This window comes from Plectrocnemia conspersa, unplaced genomic scaffold (genome assembly GCF_051122295.1).
Source record: "Plectrocnemia conspersa isolate PC_06_02 unplaced genomic scaffold, ASM5112229v1 ptg000004l, whole genome shotgun sequence".
NCBI classification, from domain to species: Eukaryota; Metazoa; Arthropoda; class Insecta; order Trichoptera; family Polycentropodidae; genus Plectrocnemia; species Plectrocnemia conspersa.
The window spans coordinates 9,676,018-9,700,177 of NW_028277168.1; the positions used below are offsets into that span (position 1 = coordinate 9,676,018).

The 24,160-nt window shown below is 30.4% G+C and overlaps 1 protein-coding gene across 1 annotated transcript in view; it reads left to right on the forward strand.

The window, feature by feature from the left end:
* The window catches only part of LOC148235850 (uncharacterized), a 330,699-nt gene that overhangs the window by 48,312 nt on the left and 258,227 nt on the right, over positions 1-24,160 (forward strand). Inside the window, exon 3 of the mRNA XM_088184836.1 lies at positions 11,752-11,935. Within this exon, the coding sequence (XP_088040962.1) occupies positions 11,752-11,935 (184 nt within the window). The remainder of the gene's footprint in view (positions 1-11,751; positions 11,936-24,160) is intronic.

The window sequence follows — 24,160 nt, forward strand, 5'->3', positions numbered from 1 at the left end:
AAGAGCAAGTCCGTGATAGATGTTTGAAAATATGAATGCTTTCTTGCAAGGTCGGAGCTATTTAATTGGCAAAAAATTGTTTTTGCTTTTCTCAACTACTCTAATAAGACTTATCTTTGCTTTATTAATATAAGTAATACAGTCGACCCCTTTATAGCGTAGATATTAGGACTTTGATATAGCAGACTAGGCACCGATACAAAATTTGAGATTAGGTTAGGTAGCCCTACAACGAATAAATATTAAAAGTAAATATAAATTAACAAACTTTTTCTGCAGTATGTTTTATTTTAGTATATAATAAAAACTTATTTTTAAAATTCAAAACAAACTATAAACGTAAAAATGAAAAAAAACTAAGCATTTAGTGAGACCTTTTTTAAACCTTAAGCACTGTTAGTGAGACCTTTTTTAAACCTTAATTACATCATCACTTTCATTATTACAAGAATAGTTTTCTTTTTGGTTTTCTGTCCGCATTTCCTCTTGAATTTTATAATATGCTGCTTGATATGTTGTGCATATCTTAAAATATAAGTTAGCCCTATATGATAACAAATAATATGAAAACTATTTATTTTACAAGTGTAGAACCTAAAAGCATTATTATTTTGTCATTGTATCAAATTAATAATTATTTTAGGCAAAATAATATAATATTTTAGGGGGCGTAGCTCTAGTCATGGTTGATCTCGCGGCTAATGACTCTTCGGGTAATTTAGATAGATTTTCTTTATTAAGTTATAAGTATATTTGACTATGGACGATTAACGGCATGACGTTTCCGCGATGAAGGTGGCGGTGTCGTAGGTGGTGATGGCTGTAAATGATGCTCTGGGCTCTTGTGGCTGCGTGCGGCGAGTGGTTCGGGAGCTCCAGGAGTGATCTTCTGGTCTGTCAGTGAGAGTGCGTGGCTGGTTTCTCCGGATGGCTGCCGGTAGATCTTGGCTCTCTGGTCGTCTGTTTCGCTGGCCCTGCTGTCTGGGCCGTCTCTTGTCTTTTGCCTCAGCCTTCTGCCACAAGTGCCGGGGACCGTCTGCCCTCTCCTTATCGGAGTCCAGGCTTATATTCTGTAGGGGCTGCACGCTTGCTGGCTAATCGCGATTGTGCATCGATCTCCTAGCCAATTGATGAAAACGCTTCGTAGAACTCGAGAAATCGGATGTTGTATTTTCGAAAGCGAGTTTTTTGCTTGTCCAGATTTTCGAATTCTTCGGAAAGGGTTTGCGATGTGGTGATTGATTGCGTCCGTACTGTTTTGTCACAAAAGGGATTCTGATAACGACTCGTGTTGTGTGGTCAAAAGAAATCCCTCTTGTGCCATGATATTTGTCTCATTGTTAATGAATGAACGTTTTTTGTCACGGTCATCAACAATAAGACAATTTTACTCTATTTGGGTTTTCGCCACAATATCAATCATTTGCTACAATTCAACTTTTAAAATACTTTAAAACAGCCTACATAAAATCCTTTATGGATTTTATATTTATTATATTTAAAATAAGATCCCAAAGCACTCGCAGCTTTTCCGATATATACCATCGCTTCTGAATATATTGAAATGACAATAGAGGAAACGTATTATTGCCAAGTCGGCAAAAGAATCAGGAATTTATAAATCAAGTTTAGAAAGTAAAACGATTTTAAAAATCCCCGCATATGTATTCCGCAATGCAGCTGACCAATATTTGATTTATAAAGATGAACTGCATATTTTTATTTTATATTATATTTGCTTTAAACTTGCAAATATAATACAAACTATACTTATGTATATGTATGTAACAAAATCATATTAAATCTTGCTATCATTAAATATATCGTATAATGCATTAGAGGTATGCATTCTTATTATGGCATATCTTGGCATAGGCTATGATAAATTATACTCGAGAATGCTTGCCAAAATAAATTTAGCACATAGATAAATGGGAGCGTTAACTCTCAATTTATATGATAGATTATTGCATTCATGCATTGTGACCGTGATATGTTTACCATAATCCCATATAGGACAATCGTGTTTGATCAACGAACGTTAACATGATTTATATTGGCAATTTGCAAAGTATCGATTTCACACTGCTTTATTAGTAATAAGCTTGTTACCCTTACTAAATTAACAAAATATGTATATTAGATTAGATAATATATTATGTTAATTTTTCTCGATTTTTCAATATTAGTATTTTTAATCAAAACCAGACGGTGACCAAAACCTAAAATATATGGGTTCGAATCCTATTTATCTAAAATTTAAAATTTTTTATTCTTTTGTTTTATCTTGAACATATTTTTGATTATGCTTTAAAACATATATATCTTAATCTTGTCACCAGCGAATCACACAAATAATAAAAATTGACATTTCAATACAAGATTAGATCTTAAAGGTGAATTTTACTTTAATCATCAGATTTCGGTTCAGCTCAACCGATAGTTAATGAGGGTTCAAGACTAACTGGACATTTTACAACGCAAATAACTTGCCCTTAAGTAAACGTGTATACCACGCATTAGTATTGTACAGCTTATATTAAGTTACACGCTGATTTCACATCTGTAGTTAGATTTGTTTTACTTAGTATAATCCATTTACAAATTATCATATTTGTTAAGTATTACATGGTATTATAAATTAAATACATAATTTTTCTAATTTCATTCACCACTCAAATCCAAGCACGTTTAGATTTCTATCTTATGTACAAATGTGCGTTTATACGGTTTGATAAATATTGTTAGTTACTGAATAAAATATGGTCGCTTCTGTTTTTGATATATTATATTCATAAATTATATTTACTCGCAATATTTTTTCACGTTGAAAAAATACCCTTTTCTGTTTACCCTTCACATCGCTTTCATTTTCAAAGTTTAGAGCATCGATGTCGTATAATTTAAGAGTGTAGTACTACACGCGTTTTATGTTCCGATTACGCAATATTATATTATATATTTTACCAAAGTGCAACATATTTACCAAATAGCCAGCCGACTTCCAAGAGTTTTTTGACCATAGTCGGTTACTATCACATCACTCAAACTGTGATTGATGAACGTGTAAAAAGTTTTTTCGGCGCAATTTTTTGACCCGATTCGACCATACGTCGACCGCACCGGTGTATTTAATTTATCTATATATTTTAACGAATATGTTTTGTATATGTTCGCCGTATGTGTGAAAACAATTAATGTCTACGCATGTGAACATAATTGAACGTATATTTCAATCAAAGTCTTCGCAGGCATTTTTCATTACGAAACTTCAACGCCTACATTTTTGCGATACATATTATGCCGTGGAAAATACATATACACAACCGACAAAATTTATATTGACACGTACTCGCGAAAGGAATTTAATATCAATTTTTTTTCACTAACTTATAAATAATATTACATTTTTATTTTAGACACACGAGAATTATGTGTAAGATAATAAATAAATCTACGCACATATTAACTATTTAACTGTGGCGACAGGTAACAATAAATTATTAATATTCTCGTTCGGTATATAAATAGACGGGACAGAAGCTCCACAGAAACAGTCGCCCGATTACATTACGAGACTCGACTACTAGCTCCAGTCACACCCTCGCCGCTTCCGCCGACTACTTGCCGCAGCCCCGACCATGTGCCGCCATCGTCAGCCACCGTCGCCGCTGACAGTCGCCGCCGCCGACCACGCACCCAGGAAGCACCCGGCGCCGTCACGCACCCGTAGGGCTATGCCACTGCGACACCCGAGCTCCATCACGACGACCCCCACACTGGTGACAACCCGACGTGAACACGCAACCTTCTGATCATGACCAGCTCCGTTAACAACATCGACCCCCACACTGTTGAACTACCGACGTGAATTTGGATAATAATTTTGCGTTCTGATGTCTCAGACGGAAGTCTAACGCAAAAATTCTGGACGGGGCCGGTACGAGCACGGACGCCGACCACGCTATCCACCTGCCGCAGACATGACCATCGCCTTCTTCGCCGACCACGCTGTATCTCAACTCGGCTGCGCAGAGCTTCCTGTAGACGCGGCCCTGGAATTAGAAATCAGTTCCTCGGCCGACCGGACATCCGGGTGCTACACAGCTCCGCAGTCACATGGACACTCTTCTCCATCGCCACAACAACACATCTTCGCCGCCACGCTATCCTCCTGCCGCTGCCACGACCATCGCCTTCTTTGCCACAACAACACATATCGTAATTTTATCCAAATTACTCCAAGGGGAGTACTGTGGCGACATGTAACAATAAATTATTAATATTCCCGTTCGGTATATAAATAGACGGGACAGAAGCTCCACAGAAACAATCGCCCGATTACATTACGAGACTCGACTACTGGCTCCGCTCAAGCCCTCGCCGCTTCCGCCGACTACTTGCCGCAGCCCCGACCATGTGCCGCCATCGTCAGCCACCGTCGCCGCTGACAGTCGCCGCCGCCGACCACGCGGCTCAGGAAGCACCCGGCGCCGTCACGCACCCGTAGGGCTACGCCACTGCGACACCCGAGCTCCATCACGACGACCCCCACATAACATACAATAAATATCTGTGGGCAACCTAAAAATAATCCTAGTCATGATTGAAGACGAGAATGGTATTAATGCTTATACATAAAACTTCTGGGTGAAGTATACATTCAAATAATAAATGTATTATATTTATTATGTTAAGGTATTAGTTCATCAAGAGGCAATTTCGCCACATGGGGGCGCGCATTGTCGTGTTATAGAACTATTCGACTTTAGTTGACTAATGTAGGAATTTTTTACTTCCTCTTGCAAACGCTCTTGCGATTTAAAATATATTGCTTGTTATAGTTTGGCCGGGTTTAAAAGCTTTGTAATTCACAGTCTCTTTGTAATCGCGCCATATACACAAAATAACATTTTTTTACAGGGAACTCTAGCTTTGAGGAAAGTTTTAGAAATCTGTTTCTTTGTTTGCAATCCAGGATTAGCTAACAGGTGTTTTTTAAACAATGAAGGTTTCATTGAATTATTTGAGAGCATTCAATGACAATTGACGCATTTGGGAAGGAATACTCCATCACTTATGATATTGCTAAATCAATATTTTCTAAAAGCGGAATTATATCTTAAAATGAATACAAAGCAAGTTTTAGCTATTATGAAAAAAATTATCCAGGTTAATTTTAATTACCGAATGTCAAACAAACCTCATTTGGGCAGTTTTCTTAGGTTTCGTTCTAACAATACTATCACTTTTTAATGATGTAGAAGAAGAAGTTGGTAGTTCATTTTCAATTTTTAAATGTCACTATAAAAAATTGTGAGTGTACCGAATCCAAAGACAGTTTGCTGTTAACTGATACATTAAAAATTCGTACTGCAACAGTGCATCGGTATTATTTTTGTGATTGCATTGTTGACATATACAGATGTATACGAGGGAGGAGCGATACATGCGCGTAAGAATATTCGTTGTCTCGCTTGTTCTTGTGGAAGCGGCAATGCTCATTTCAAGGTTTCTTGTCTGTGTCACATTTGGCTATAAAAATAAATATTTCGGCTAATTTTGCACAAAACAAATAAAAAAATTGTTTTTAATATGTTTGTGTTAGTCAGGCGTGCGTGTGTTTTGGATAAAAAGTGAAAGCTGTGACGTTTACTGTTGTAAGGGATTAGCCCAAGTAGTGTTATTAGCGGATTTTTATTATGAAAAAAATATTGTGTGGTACATTTTAAAGCGCAATATATATAGTGACGATACAACAAAAATGATTTACAGTTAGGTGTAGTACAAACTGGATTAAAACAAAAGACGTCGTAACAAAATTTGTTATGAATTTTTTTATGCAACCTAAACTATTAAATTGTAAGTTGCGATTAAAAGTGGTATCTTAACAAAAACAGAAATCAATCTGCATAAAGGCTAAAAATTGAATGCTTGAAACATCTAGTAAAACTAAAAATTCACCAAAATAAAGTTATGGCTATTCTCACTCACGCTCGGTGTTATATACTATAATACATGTTTTAATCTTTACTACTTTTCAAAAACCGACAAAACGCAGAAAAAACTACGGTATATAGTCAGAATACTGGTCAGTCGTAAAGGTACAATTCTCTTTCACAACAATGCGCGACCACACATCGCAAGACTGGCTCCTTAAAAGTCGAATGAATTGGGCTATAAAATATTTTGTATTTTATTTTACTCATTAATACTATCACTCTCCTCATCTCGCCAGCAGATTAATATTTAGAAAACCATTTCGACTAATGTAGCTACATAGAGGTTCAACTCTAACAACGAAATCACTGCGAGTAGTGCATTTCGATTTCTTATCTATAATTCTTAACTTATAATTTGGAATAAATGAACATGTTATTAATATGAAAATTTTAATCATTTATAATGGTACTTATTTTCAATTATAAAGCTAATTATTACCTAGGAAAATTTCTAAGAATGTCACAAAGTGCAAGTTATTTTCCTTGCAACCTAAAATTATCACGAGCTTACTTTTACTTGCTTAATGATCGCTTCCTAGAATTATTATTCTATACAACACGTAACATAATACTCGGTAGAATTTCCTTAACATTTTTAGTATTTCTTACGAGTTATATGATTGATATAGTTACGATCTTTAAATTTTCTTGTATGTATTTTACAAAGAGCGATTTAACATATTATATATGAATTTAAATTGATTGAATTCTTATCGAAAGCTTACAAAGTTCATTATGTTAAAATTTATTTTAAAATTCAGTTATGTAATTGACAATTTATAAATAAATTTATTTATCCGATTACTGTTTCGAAAAATGAAAATAAAATATATATTAATCAAACTGTTCCTAAAATATATAAATAAATAAAAATATGTGTCTTCGATCGTAAACGATAATTTTAAAAATGTAATTGGAATTAAAATAGTATATATTTTTGATTACTATAATACATAGACAAGTTTTTAAGTAATGACGTTCTAAATAAATATGAAGTACTTCATTTGCTTGAATTTATTTTTTGTACTGTAATATTAAATAAATATGAATAGAATTTTTTACCGGAGATTGTACAAAACACATGTATATCCCCAATAACGCACGACTAGGACCTTTTCATTTCCTCTTTCTTTTTTGCGCAAGAATTACATTTTTTCCCCTTAACACGATTTCAGACTTTCAATCGATTTATTTTTTTCAGACAGCTCGAAACCTAATTTTTCTCCTATCAAACGGTTCCTACATTTTCAAATACATACGGTTTATGAAAATAACCAATATATTCCATTCCCACGTCAAATCGGCAACGTAAGAAAATTACATGAACGAAACGACGTTACTCTCTTCCACGTAAAAATAAAAACATATGAAAACATTCAAAATGTTTCTAATTACATTTTCACGTTGCAAATTCACCCATTTAATGGCGCTCTTCTGTAATGGTGGTTTATAATTATGTACTTTTTTATAGACATGGTAATTGTGTTTTCTCGTAAGTGCCCCCTTTGAAACGTAGAAATTTCGACGTTCCGAAAATTACTGACAATCTGTTTTACCCTTTTTATATACACACATGTGAAAATTTACCGACACGAAATTTGAATAAAACCGAATGAATATTTTTCCAAATAAAAAAAACGGCTGAATGGCTCACATTTTTTTTTCTTATCCATAATCGGTTTAACTTAATTTAAAATGTTTTCCCACTTACATTAGTAGCATTTTTGCTTAAAATAATATTTTCAACATACAAAACCCTCATAAGTGACATGCTGAATTTGGAAAATCAAAGCGTCGTTTCCGATTAATTATTCACAAAGGGCGCAATGAATTATTTCCTGAGATCGCCTTTTAGCATATTATATTGTATCAAGGCGTTTGTTTGTCGTGTTTTGATTTTTTTTCGTAAAAGGTTTGATGTTTTATACTGTGCTTTATTTCATTTATTATCCATTGGTTATATCCAGATCATTACGGCTTTGTAGTTTCAAACTATGGCAAAAGAGCGTGCGTAAACACAATATTCATCCAAATAGAAAATCTTTCAAAGACCATTGATCTTGATAATCAAATCAAAATTATTATACAAAATATTCTAAGCTTAATAGAATTAAATTATGATGGCAATAACATAGATATATGATAAAATTAACTGTAAATCATCTACATAATTGCCAAATTAAGTATGTATATATGGTTCATTTTGCAAACTTAAAATCAACCAATATTGTAGTATTAATAATTTAACTATCGCAAACGAATTAATATTTATCATAACATTTACATACATTCTTATTTTATTTTCCTGTATTATTGTGTTGCTTTTATTATCAATAAAATAGTCGACTTTTCTAACGACATATCATAATTACGTTTTTATATTAGAAACTTTAAATTTAAATGGTAAATGTATAATATTCAAAAGATGAGAGCAAAGTTACATTTTAAAATCATTTTCACTCAAAATTCAAGTTACACGATTTACTCCTAATATCATGATTTTTTTATATTTTTTGCCTAACTGAAAGCAGTAAAGCTCAATTGTTTAAACTTAATCTTTATTAGGACTTAATAGCATAATAATTATTAATATTTTTAAATTTCTTGTAACAATGGTAAATACTTTTTAAAACACAATAGTTCATTATTTTCAATAAAGCTTACGATCATATTAGATATAAAATATGTCAGAATCGATTAATGCTATGTTAAGCTATTGAGAGTAATCTTTACTGGTTAAAATACCAAATGATAAAAGTGGATTTAATGATAGTATGAAATCCATAAAAGAAAATGTATTTCTTCATTTAATTTCTAGTCAATATCAAATGTTTGATTATACATCTACTATTGTTGTTTTTTAAAACGATTATTACAATATTTTTTAATACCGTGTTAAGTAAATAAGTTTTAGCTTAGATGCAGTGAAAATACCTAGGGGCATAATATTTTATTTATTAATATATTAAACAATAATCCTGTGCTTTTAAATAGTTATTAATACACTGTTTAGTATAAATATATTTGAAAAAAAATTATATTACAGAATAATATATAAATCAAATTTTTTTCGATAAAAATATACGAATCGATAATACCGCCTCAAGAAGAATCGATAAAATGCCTCTCTGTCGTAAAACGATTTGTGGTAAGAAGCTTTCTAAAATTTTAACGTCACCTTAAAGCCTCTTCCGAGTCTTGCCGTAATTGTATGTTGGCATAAAAATGATACGATCTAAACAGTGCGTCTTAAATTTCAAAGGATTCGTTAAAGCTTCTTAAGATTTTGTAAGAGATCGCGTTTAATATTCACTTTGAGGTACACGAGTTACAAAAATATACAATTTACATATATAAAGGGTAAACACGTTATTAATTAGCAAAGTGAAGCATGTTCATAACATTTCGAATGTTAACCTCAGGTAATGTTTTAAATTCAATAAGAACAATGAGCAAGCTTAGCAAAACTATCTAGTCAAGTATAATTTTACATATATCTTAATGTAATAAATACTTACCTAAGAGCAAAGCATTAGTTTATGGTAAATGCTATTAGTAACTTCATTCTTACTGCATAAAGCCTTTCGTGTAATAATATAATTTATTAAAATCGACTTAAATTTAAGTGCATATTCCATTATTAAATTTCATATACTTTCTTAACACTATTAAAATTTAATACTTGAAAGCATGTTAAATCGTCTGTATAATATTATAATATATAATCAGTATTTTAAATTAAATAAATGCATTTTAACTAGAAAAGAATTTTCATTGGTCTTGCCTTAATTGTGATTTCTGTTTTGTGTTGTGCTTATAATACTAGATTATTGTGTATATAATAGTCATCTTTGTTATTGCGTGAAACACAAACGTTAATTAATTCTTTCAGTCAAAGAAAATAATAATTTTAATAAGCCATTCGTTATATTTGTTTTATATAAATCATCTTCTTAAATTATTTATTTTATTGAACTAAATTATATATATTAGATTGTGTGTATTTTTAAAACTTTAATAAATTCACATTTAATAAATGTATTTTTAAATTTAAGCCTTAATCACAATTTACTCAAAGCGTATCCTCAATTGTCGAATTAAATTATTTTGAGCATTGAGGCAATTCCTACAATTTAGCAATTTAATTTATTAAAAGTTTTGATTTGCAATTATATTGAATAAATACAGGCACAATACGCTTCTTTAACTAATTTTAAATTATTTTAATTTTTAATGAATTTTAATATAATTTATTTTTATCTAAAGAGCACTGCCATATAACAATATTTTTATTAAACTCTTTCTTCAACTTGTAAATACAGATATATTAAATTTAACATTAATAAAACTAAACTTAGCAATTAATTTAAAAATAGCTATAGATAAACTTAATTATGTATTATAAATTAACACGTTGCTAGATCTCAGATTTATATTTGTGCAATCGTCTACAATTTATTCACAATACTTTTCATACTCAATTAAATTAGTCTTTCTCACATTATAAAATACGCTAACGATATTTAATGCTATTTTTAGTGTTCGAATTTGAAGGTAAAAATCAAAACATTGTATATTGAAAATAAGAAGAAAAAAACTAAATTTATATGGTGTTTTTCAATAATGAATAAAATTACCATTTTTATAAAAACGTTTTTAGACCTAATAAATTATTCGAATCCTTTAACGACTTCCACCTGGTTTTGGAATTCTTTACCCTTTAAATATGGTTCAAAGAAAAAAAATAATTAATTCTGTCAGTAAGAGATCTGATAAGCTCCCCAAAACTCCATAATTCAATGCAATTCTTTTTTTAATTATGAATTTAAATCTGCCTGGTCAAGCATTTTATTAAAGTAGAAATAACCGATTTAAACTGTTTTTTTTATTTTTATTTTTTGTATTGATTCTTTTAATATAAAATTTTTAATGAGTTTTAATATAATATTAATATCATATGATTGAAAATAATAAATATTTATTTGTGTCTAATGACGGTTAAGTTGCGTATCATTGAACTTCAATTGAATTCAATCGATGATCAAATATTTACGTTATGTTGCAACTAATAATTTGATAAGATATCATGGAAATAATTTGTGGATCACATTCGATAACTTAAACTGTATTTGTGAATTTTCCTTGAGTCTTTTATGAAGAATTGCCTCAAGACAGTAAATTGTGTAATTTTTTCACTAGGAGACTCTTGCTATTTGTGTTTTTGTCTTGATTTTTTATGTTTGATAATTGCTGAATATACCAAAGTTTCTTAATGTCTTATTATTCGAAAAGTTTTGCTCTGCATCACAGGTATTTTATAGTTTATTTTGCAATTTAAATACAAAATAATATGCAGTTAGTCACAACCGAAAAATTGTTAACAAAAACAGGTACATACTTAATAAAAGAGTATCTATCACACCTATGATTTTTTACTTAAAAAGAACAGAAAATATTTACTTAATATATAAGCAAAAGTATGCATTAAAATCTAATTTGCAACATTTTTTTACGGTCTTAAACTTTCAATTTATGTTTTGTTATAATAATAATAAAAAAAACTTTTAAAGTAAAAGAATTAAATAAAATTGTCCCAAAATAACGCTAGATTTGAATTAAATAAAAAACACATTTTTTGTCTTTTGTTTTTTTATTTTTTATTGTATCATAAAGGACATAGGATAGGACTATCATTGCTTTTATCTTATCTATTCATTTTACTAATAATAATTTCATTGGATTTCCGCAGGATTCAACACTTACACGTACAACGAGAGCGCTCACACCGAGAGGGTGGCCGACGAGATCCTCTCGGTGACGTACGACGACGGAAAGTGGTCGAAACCGTACTACGACTGCGGCGGCGGCAACATATGGATGCTCACATACACGGTGCCCTTCTTCGGTTTCGCCAACGACTCCTACTTCTTCAAGTGAGTGCTTTCGACGTTTATTATGTGACGGCGCGAACTTCGCTTTTCACCAAACCGTAAACCATATCCAACCCCACCCTCTAAACCTCCATCTACGCTTTCGCCCCCTTCGACACTCGGGAGATGCGACGTCTTCGGATGGAGTTGCTTTTTAACAAGCTATACATAGAGATGATCATTATTTTGAAAATGTGATACACTGGCTTGTCAGTCCATTGACAGATCAACGGATGCTCAATCTCAGCAATATTTTATAAGCTAAGAAAGCGCGTATTATTTACGCCTTTTATACGATTCCCACTTTTCAAATTCTGCGAAACCAAACGAGTAAAAATACTGCTTGCTGTCAAAGTTCCTTTGACTCTCAGACAGAAAAATACACCCCTTAAATAAATCCCTATCGTAAATATATTCATGCGCAGTTTTTCTTAACAGTACAATCCGTTGATCCTTGATTACTCAAAAACTCCCATTTGACTCGGGCCATCCAGTTTCACCTACATAGTTTTTTCGGTGGATCTATATTTTTTATTATCGATGTTTTGTCTTGTACAGTATACATTTCCAGACAACTTCCCAGTGTTAATATTTTTTTCTAGTAACTGTCTACCTTCGTTATCAATTATTTCTGCACTTCTTTTACCTTTGTCTTCGCTTATCATTAACTGGTACAACGATCTTTAAAACATGATGATTTTGAAGTTGATATATTGTTTGCATGCCACTATGTTTGTTAAATTAAATAAATTACCATTACGTAGTTTTGTATGCCCGCAATATGTAAGTTTGACTTGGACGACGGTCATAAAATAAATATGATAAATATATTATATTATCCTAAGGGTCTTAGAGTATACCTTTTTAAGATTTTTGAATGTATAGCATTTACTATAAAACAAATTTATTTATGAAAAAGCGATGGATGAAAAAGTGTTTTATTATGATTTTATATAAGTATCACAAACGATTCGTAGGGTTTTTTAAATTTTCATTTTGGTAAAAAATATTTTAGTTCTGTTTTCGAGGAATCTTTATCGCCTTTTGCAACTGATCGCTTTTTTCTTCTTGTCTTTAATAATAACCGTCAAAATAACAGCGCTGAGTTCTTAAATACGACTTTGAAAAGTTGAATACAGTTATTCTTCTGGACCTGATTAAGTTCCTGGTTTAATTTTTACAGGTTGCAAAATCAGTCTCGCTGCTCCTCTAGAACGTTTTGTTAATCTGATTCTTAAGATGTTTCTATTTTCTGATCTTAATAAATGACAAATTTACCAGTGCCATTTTTGTCAACCTCTGTTAAATTATTCATCGATATGTCTTTATCTTCATTATTTTAATAAGTTTTGCTTGACCAACAGCATTATTTTCATCCCACACGTTACACTGATACTAACCTTATTTTTTTCATCAAAACGTAATCACAATTTATCGGTTCTGAAATTTAAGTAAACGTATTTACGGATATTGAGAAAGTCTTTGACAATCTTTCATTTAAATTGGTTATTTACAAATTATTTGGGTGATTGTAGTCAAATTTAAACCTTTAGTGGCCAATTGCTAAAATAATGTTTCAGCACTTCGGGGATAATGGTTCAGTCTTGGCCCTCTGCTCCTTAAGATATTTTTTAATGTCATAAATAAGTTTTTTTCTGCAGTGCATTTTATCTCAGTAGCTTTGATTCATTATGAAGATAGCTTTTTGTCAAACATCTGCCCTTGAGTGGTAAAAAGTGAAATAATGTGTCATTTTCTCGACCCTGTTCACCATCAGATTATTCCTACGATCTTGGTGAAAAAAATTTGACTATAAAAACTTCCACTAGAGACCTCGGAATTACTTTTGAGAGCAAGTGAATGTTATTTTAATGCGTAAAAGACGTCTGCAAAAAATCTTCCATGATGCTCGGATTGGTTATGTTGAACACATAGTGTCTTCTATGACACGTTTGTTTGCAGAAAAAATAGAATACCTAATTATACAAATACTTTTACTTAATCGACAAAATGGTTCTTAAGATATTTTGTATGAAAATATTTGTTTATTATCCGTTATTGAATCCCAGTGCCTTTCTTTTAGAAACGTTAAAAAACGATTTGAGGAGCTTTAGCTGAAAGTTGTATGTCACTAAGCATTTCTTTAAACAATGAAAGAGTTATGTGAACAATGAACTTATTTTAAGTGTTATAAAAAATATATTACAAGACTCAAATGTGTATGATACATTGACTAGGGATTTTCTTGATGATTTCTAAAGGGTAATACGCTGGCATTGCATATTGATCTATTGAATGTCATTTATTATGAGCTGTTTCGGTTCGTAATATTAAATTTGTATACTTTATCTTTTTTTTCTTTTTGTTATTATGTGTTGTAATAATTATATTATTCCAATACCTTTTATTAAATAGTGACACATTAAAGTAATCTTTTAGGTTCCAATAGTCTTATTTTAATACATTAACAAACAAAATATGTAACTAATTTCTCATTAAATCTAATTTAATAAACGTAACTGATATTATATCTCTTACCCTTTTCAACCTTTGTCAAATATAAAAATGTATTTAAAACGTAATTAGTCACATCCATTTTATATAACAACAGGTAAAATTTTTATTGTGATAAAATAAAAAAAAACTATAATTAAACATATGTTTTTTTTAGTCTAACACACGTTTGACTTGTTTGCATATATTAATACAATATATAGAAGAAAGCAAACAATGTCATCATTACATCACACAGAGAGGCACGCTGGTCTTGATTATAATATAATATAAACCTATTACGTACATGTACTGGGATCAAAGACTTTTTTTGTATAATCCAGTAATTCTGTTGATATGTCACAGAGTAATTTTAAAAACAATAATTAATTACTGCAGTCGCAATTTTATTACTTCTATTTTTAAATAATATTATTCATGGTAATTTAATCATGTTTTTTTTAATAATATATATATATATATGTACATGCTTATATACATTCTAAAGGTATTTACTTATATATATTTTAAAAAAAAAATAATATATGAAAAAATAACCAGGCAGACCAGAGTTTAATATTAAATAAATTTGCATTTATATATTACAGGCGAGCTTGAAAACTTTATTAATATATTTTATATTAAAAAAAATAAAATAAAAACGCAGATGTAAAACCAATTTATAGCTCAACCTTCTGATTTATTATGACTGGACATTTTAGTATTTTTATTTGCAGCATATTTATTAAAAAAACATTTTTCAAATAGAAACCACGATATTAGCCGTCACGTCGTGTATACATTATCTATTTCGGTTGTTTTTATTATGGAATATATAGAGTTTTACCAACCCTTATTTTTATTCTTATTCCGCCCAGTTGTTTTGTATAGAAAAAGCATATTTTATCTGAAGCCGTGCTGCTTTTTCTTTCGGTCATAAAAAGTTTGAACCCAATTTTATCTTAGCGTGGACATTGGAAAGGATTCAAAGAAGAACAAAAAATATTCATAATGGTTGATTGACAGCCCTGGATTTTTTACATAATGCCGACTTTGCGCCCCTTGTTTTGAATAAAAAAAAACTTGAAATTGTTCTCAAGTGACAATATATATTATATAATATTAACGAGTCCTTGCTTTATCATGGTTCGCACAATGAGGCAATTTTTTGTGCCGGCATCTGAATTTTTTATGTATTTTGTACACCAAAATTAATTAATCAATTTTCTTACTAGGGTTCGGGGCGAGGGTTCAGATCAATTATTCAAAGAGACGTCAATTTCATCAGTTAAATTTGTAATCGAATGAAATACTCCAAAGTTCTAACCGAATCTCAAAGATATTATAAATAGATTATACGCTAGTCGCGGGTAATAATTTAAACATAAGTCAGAAAATTCCGTTTTGTTCGCTAATTAATAATATAAAATAATTAAAATATGTCTTAATTTTGAAAATTTTGTACCAAACACAAGATAATAATTTTAATAATTATTATTATTACTTGATAAAATATGACATTAAAAAAAGTTGTTTCTAAAACCGAAACTAAAATCACTTTAACGAGCTTGTGGAAAATATAAAACAATCTTAATACACGTTTGTAGTATTATATTAAAATTTAGCTAGAGATATACCGAGTAGCAATCTTTTATAAGTTTTATTTTCTGTTTATTTCAATAATAATGAATAAAAAAATATATAATTGACCAATATGTTGCTGAAAAAAAAACCTTTTTTTTAAATTTTTTGAATAGACTATATTCTATACTATTTAATTTACTAGTTCTATCCATCTATTTTTGATAATATTTTGAGCGTTATTTTTTTTAATTTTTTAATATTTTCTCTCGTTTTTATTTATTTAATAAATATGGAATAATCTGTTTAATCGAAGGTGTCTAAACAATTTAATAAGTATATAATTCCAACTACGTTTGAAGTGAGCTACAATTTATATGTCCCCTTTTTATAATCGACCTATTAGTTTATTGTATCTGTGACACACAACCCATAGCAATGATGTTTGCAATTCGTGTAATGCTATTTAATAGGTTTTCCCGAAACGAAAGTCGTTTCTTATTAAAATTTAAAAATCGCTTTTGAAATATTTATTTTAATTATTTAAATTTAATTCTTTTCTAAAAACATTTTTGCATCTCTCAAGCAATTTTTTCACTGTATTAGCATAAAATTTTGGAAGTTTTGATGCAACATATTCCAAAAATTCTTTTTTTGCATCGTCTGCACTTTGATATTTTTATGTCTGATGAATCTCCTTTCACTTCACAAAAGTTTTTATATAACATGTAGCTTTGTATAAATAGTTCACTTGGTATAAATTCTGTCTACGTAAATTTTAGAGCCTAATTTTTTTTAAATATCGTGATTTGGAGTCCAGATGTGCTTCAACATAGATATCACAAAATGCGTACTTAACTATCAAAAGCCAAAACAAATTTGACTGTTATAGTTTGAATCTAAAAAAAAACAATATTTATTTAGGGAATATTTTTATATATTTAGGAGCTTTATCAAAAATTTAGAAATAAATAATATCGAATACATACGCAGTTTAGCAAGCTTATCTGCTAAAGAAGCTACATGGCAGTTTTGTTCTTAACAGCAAAGATTGATTTGCAACTGAATTCGTAGCATTGCTTGGGTACTAAGAAGTTTTTTTTTAATTTAGCATTAGTTAAGTGGAATTAAACAAATATTATTACTAAATAAGTAACATTTGTTATCATTTGTCAGATATTTTTATTGACTTTTTGTACAAAAATTCAGACATTGTGAATGAAGTTTTTATTTTTTTGATGAGTATTTAGTTTTATTATAGCTATAGTTCATCTTCATTTTCCCCCCTATGTTTTAGAAACGTTATTTTTTCAATCACACTCAATACAAATACTGTCGTGAAACGAGCAACAGCTAAGCATACTCGAGATCGGATATGTCTAGATATTGAGCGTCGTATTCTATATGTGGCTCTTATCAGAGAATGAGAGATATTTGTCGGTTTTTTCACCACGCGCAAAGTTGTTGCGAAAACACGCGAACAATCCCTTAATAAGAGGCCGTCGAAGACGAAAAAAAAGGATATAAGTGCTTACCAACCACCCCCACGTCCTTAAGGGCACATCTTTCCTTCTACACACGCACCCCCTTTGTCGCTTTCGAATCTCTGAGCAAGAGATTGCCGTCTGCAATCTAGACTAATATTGTGCACGGTTTTCCAATGGCAAAAAGAAAAAGACGAGCATATAAAAATCGTGACGCCAAGATACTCCATCCACTTTTCAGTATCATATAAAGACGGACAGGATCTAATTTAGTGTGCAGTAGAACGTAGGGGGCAGTATTTATGAGGCGATAGTAATAAATTTAAATCCTGTATTGATTTTATTAGTCTACAAGATTTTACTTCTCCGTTTTAATAATACAAAATAACTAAATAATACAATATTTATTAAAGTATAATTTATATATTCTAGAAATGAATTATTTATTTTATGATCCTATTATTTCAGTTTTATGAAGCTGTAAACCCAAATAGAGTTATAGTCGAGATTAGGATATTTTATCCGCGTCTTTCTATCGCCCGTTGAAGTTTATTATATTTTTATCGCAATTTAAAAATGGCATTTTAATCTAGTGCTCTTCTTAATTTCATTTCAATTTATTTAGGTTAAAAGCGAAATATGATATTTTAATGAAAGCTCTCAATATATTTCAAATATGATATTATTACTTGACGCAAATAGACATTGGACTATATTCTATATTATATAATAATAAATAATGGTCATAAAATATGTGGCTTTATAAAAGTTGTATTTAAAATACTTTGATATATTTAAAAAATGGTATGAATTAACTTTAAATTGACATTTAGAAAATCAGGATATTTCAATTTATTATTAAAGAATTGAATAACAGAACTTTAAAAAAAACTTTTTACTTTATTATTTTTTTATTTTATGCGCTTTTATATTTTATATTATTCTTAAAGAATTTAGAATTGGTTTTAAAAAACATAACACAAATTTAAAAATATTTTTTTGTAAAAAAATGTCAGAAGGGCACCTCAACGCCAAGACCCGACCCTGGTCGCCCATCTAGAGACCCGGCTCTGGCAATTTGGCCAAGTGAATGGAGCGAACGCCGGAGATGAATATCTTCGATTAGTTTTATTGGTCTGGGGGCACGGGTGTGCCCGGGCGGACCCTTGACCCCGTACTAGCGGTCCTGTCGAATATTTTGACAGCTGTCAATGGCAAGCCGGTTCGTAAATAATACTTCCTGGCCCCGGGTACCGTCTTTCTCTGGGCGCGACAATTTCCCAAAAACACACCCACCCCCTTGAAAACGGGACAGCTCTCTTTGATCGAGTAAAAAAACCTTCCATAGAACCATTAGAGTTCTCGCACAATACCAATTAATGGGCCGCCCTCTTTTTCAGCAATAATTCTGCCATTCTAGCACTAGCTATATACATGTTTTCTCTGTTCGGTGACGACAACACACGCAAGAGAGGGAAATAGGCGCTTTTTATTTTAATTAACACAATTTTTCATCCGTTCTGATTCGGTCGGTCGAGGGACAATTGCTGTTAAACGCGATTTATATAAATCGAAATTAAAACATACCACCCGTTTTTTGAAAAGAAGTATGGGTAAAATGCTAATGAATTCGCATTTCACAACAAAAAAAATCAATCATCAGCTGTAAGAATTTAATTTTTTTATTCAAATAAATATGTAGAAAAATATTGAAAATATTACTTTGATGTTGTGTTATTTAAGGCAAAATATATATTTTTTATATATCATATTTGGAGGATAGCGGTGTCTGAAACTGGGAAAATGTCTTTAAAAGTTTAATTTTTTTTCGAGTGAAAAAACTCTACGCTAACGACTTCAATAATTTCCCCGGAATGAAGTTTCGACTTGAAAAAGTGTTAAACGAATTTTGTACGATATTACATTATATAAAAAAAATTGTAATTTTGATGCGCCCGTTATTTTAAAACAAATTACTTTTTTATATAAAATTGTGACATATATTATTAACCCATACATTACTAACGCTGCAAACCATTATTAAATATTTACAATGGAATTAATTAACGACCTAAATAGTAAATTGAGGTTTATCAATTTTCCAAATTAAAAATTCTTTTTTAGCAATTTCTTAAATTTTGATAATTATAGAATTTTAATTAGTATTCTCGAAAAATCTCAAGAATATCGAGAATTTTCATAAGGAATGCCGTACATTATTTTTTCATAAAAGAATTATTTTCAAGAATAATGATCGACAATATTGATGATTTTTTTTAAGAAAATAGCTTTTTAAAAAACAAGGAGAATCTATTGATTTATTCAATAATCTTGTACTTTTCTTTGACATGAAATTTCCAAAGATTGAAAAGTTTCTCTAGTTCTATGTATATTAGGTTTTATTGTACTTAATTCTGTTTTTATAAATGTTTGATTTGTTGTATCTGACCTGGTCAAAGAAAGCCGTTTTTTCGATTTTTAGTCCACTCACACTCTTGCATCACAATACTAAACTTTTATTTGTCAATGAATTAATAATATGTTTCCTTAGCACTAATAAGAAAACCAATGACAGAGCATTACTCTAGTTTGAAATAGGTAGATAATTACGGCAGATATTTTAGGCTACTACAGATCCTTTGTGTTGCATGTCTGATGCGTACTACCACGTGTAGATCACTTTTAAAAATATAAAGAACATAATGTGGCTCTTTCTTGTACTATTGGAATATATTTATATATTATAAAATACAATTACAAAGATAGGTATATTTAAAAATGACTAATTTGGTTAAAGCATATTCTACTTTGCTAAAAATCCAACCAAAAAACTGTTGGCTTTAGCATAAATATATTAGTAAATAAATAAATATAGTATTATAGAACTAGTTATTTATTTATTTAGGCCTAATAAAGATATTCCATTCTTTATTCGACACTTTATAAACATAAATAAAGTTTCATTACTTTATGAGTGAATTGAAAATAAATTATCTATAAAAAAAACTCTAAAGACCTTATCCAGCATTAGATTCCATTTCCAGAAAAAAGGATAAGCATAAACATCTACCATAAAAATGATGCTCCATTTGAGGCCATTTCATACAAAACTTTTAATAGAATGCTATGGCTTTACGACTCACCGTTATCGTATAGAGTAAGGTTATATCTCACCTTAAAACATACGTATTGTCATTGAAAAAAATATTTACTAGGTAAATTATTACCGATATTGGTTTAGCAATATTCGTTAATTAGCGTTTGAGCTATACAGCTTTTAGGATAAATACTCGCGCCTCTATGAAAGAACCGAATGAAGGCAAGCAATCGGTATTCCATTTATCCAGGCAATTTAGAACAATTTTCCGACGTTACGCCCCATTATGTGAGTTCGATTGGGCCGTTTTCAATAATTCACTTGAATAGTGAAATTCGCGTCGAAAGTAATGTCGTTTGATGTTTTCGTCTCTGTTTACACGCCCCAGTTTATTTTTTTTATATTCCCTTCCACCGTTCCCAAAAAGACAAAGTGTCCCTTGTAATCCGGAGAAAGTGTATCGTAAAAGTTTAACATTACTTATGAAAGGCTTATTTCGCCGGATGAAAGTGTGACATTTGCGCTTTTTTCAATGATACAAACGCGAATTTATAGCCGAGTGTAACGTTTTCAATTTATTTTTTTATTGTTTTTTTTTTCACCACCAACAGTGTTAACACTGATTCGTTGTTTTTAATTTATTTCAACGTCGGCTTTATGAGATTTAGGCGGGTGCAATTGTATTTATTTTGCGCATATATCAATGAAACAATCGCTGTCAAAATTTCAGACAGCAATGCAGCGTATGAAAATGCATGAAATTTTACAATTTAACTATTGTTAAACTGTAAAATTACTACATCGAACTAAACTATAACACAATGCATTTTATAAAAGTGCTAATTTTTTTAATTAACATAGAAAAAATAAATATTATCTATATTATAAAACATTAAACATAAGCTCCTTCGATATCAGGGAATATATATGAGTACTAAATTTTAATTTTTCTCTTTACTTGGATAAGAAAAATTTCAATAATTTATTTAATATATTGCGCAACAAATCAGAAGTGTTGTCTGTGGGTGCATCCGTAGGCTGTAGGCGTTTTCGAAGTGGGTTCGCTCTGGATTCCGAACGTCAAGCTGGCCCAATGGTTGCGAAAGAGATGAGCGACAGCTTCTGCAATCTTCGCTAGTCTAATGTTGAGTCAGCCTCCTCTTGGTTAAAGTCTAAATGAAAAGGCTCTTATAGATCCAATGTGGATGTTTAAGTGTGGATTCCAGTAGTTTAAGATAAAATAGACGAACTGTCTGAGGTGAAGTGACGAAGTGTTAGTGATTCCTAGTTACATACGTTCCAGTATTTATTAATGTCCGTGTTCCCCTCCATGATAGATTTAATTGTTCGCTTTTTCTTCGATAGAAACAGAAAAATAGCGAGGATAAACCAGAATGCACAAGTTATCTCTGCACAAGATAGCAGATATTTAATTATTTATTTATAAATTATGGCGCGTACCTTGTGACTTAATCCGTTGAGAGTTTTCCCACGGTGTCCCATTTTAACGAACCTTTTTTTTTTAAACGCTTTATCACATGTCAAACCAGATTAGCAGATTCGGTGCACTTATTAAGTCTTATAATGAACTCTTTGTTAGTTTTGCCAACGAAAACCAATAATCGTAGTAAATTTAAGTTTTGGGTTTGATTGCTGAGTGGTGCGAATTAGCCAGATAGACGGCGAAAAAGCTAGAACAAACAAATATAATGTTTTTAAAATTAAATTTATAATTTACCACATATATATAAAAATAGATGTCAGTGTCAGGCGGTGAAGTTTATATCGCAGATCTTGGAATCCAAGAGTTCAGGTTTCAATCGTTCATCCAAGTGTATTTTTATGTGTCTTGTCGCTTTTGTCAGCCAGTCAATTAGCGTGATGTGGTGATATCATGATCTCGTGATGATTTCTCTGTTGTCTCTCAATATGACTTATTGATGCTTTGATGAAATAAAAGATTATTAAATAACCGTCGCATTACCTTTGGAACACAACTTTTAAAATCAAAGAAATCTACTTCAAATGGCATATTGTGGCCATCAATTATTGTAAAAGCGGTATAAATTCAGTATTCGATGATGATGTTGATTTATTTTATTGTGCAATTATGAATGTGCATTGTTGAAAGGATTTCTCTTTTATTATTAGGCCACTTATTAGCATTTCCGTGAGGTCACGTACTAAATTATGGACGACAAACTTATTGCCGTTCTTAAGATTTTTATTTTTTAGTTTAAAGTCAATTGTCGTTTCAAAGATCGCTAAAGTAATAATTGAAACTTAAGAGACACAAATCAATGTTAATAGTAACCCTTCTTGCGACGCAATTAGTGATAGTAAAAAGTAAACAACATTTAAATAATTTGTTGTATCATTAAAGCTCATATTGATTCTTTATTTTTTTAAATCTATACAGAGCAACTAATAACCACAAAAAATATAAGTACAATAATTGCCTAAAATAAAAGCGAGAAAAATAAACTTTTCAAATGGTACACGAAATAATACTTCCGGTAAATTAATATATAATCTTGAACCTCGAGAGATTTTAATATATATTTCTAAAAATTGCAGACTAAATTAATTATGACAATATTAGAAAATAATACTTTTTTATTAATAAAATTAAATTTGATACCAAATCCTGAATCGCAAAGGATTTTTAAGTACATTTCCAAAGATTCAAGACTTGTGAGATATACCATTAAATAAAATTGTTTTCGAGAAATCCCAGGACAAAATCCTTAATGCTTATTTTAAACAATATTTATAAATAAAAAATAGATACAATACCTTATATAATATTGTGTAATTAAAATTTTTATGGCTAAAAATTATTTTGAAAATTTTTATAATATTTTTATTTTGATAAAATCTAAATGAATATTCAAAATAAAAGTAGTTAAATTTTTATTAGCGACTCGTTATTTTATTAACACTGTTCTTTTTAAACGATGCTAATTTTATAAAACATTTTTAATGTTTACAAATTATGCTGCTTTTTTTCAATCTTGTATATATAAAAGAGTTATGAATTTATTTCAATTTTTTTTAAACAATATAGAAAAATAGTTTATAGTTAAAAATCTATTAATAATTGTAGTTTATATAAATTGCCCTACAAAAAAATAAATTTATAGTCTAATATTACATCTTATATTCGATACAGTACAAAAGTGACCATTTATCCAACATGCGTTTTGAAGTTTATAGGGTACATGCGAGAATTTCTCGCCAAAGAACATTTTTATCTGTCATATGAAATTGATTTGATAAACCGATGTTTCAAGAACTGTCGTTTTATATAACCCATCTCACACGCCACATTTAAAAAAATATATATCTCACGAGATGGCATCCCAAAGGGCCTCAAGCTACACAAAACAAAAACATGACTTCAGTGTAACCCGTGAAGGCAGCTTAAAAATAAATCGTTTCTAACTTTAAGGATATAACGTAGCAAAATGCCCATTTTCCCTGTATGCATTGTTATTTCTGCATTACTTCCGTTCGTGTGCAATTCTATTCTAAATCGCGAATAATACGACCCATTTCAATGCAACCTCTTTC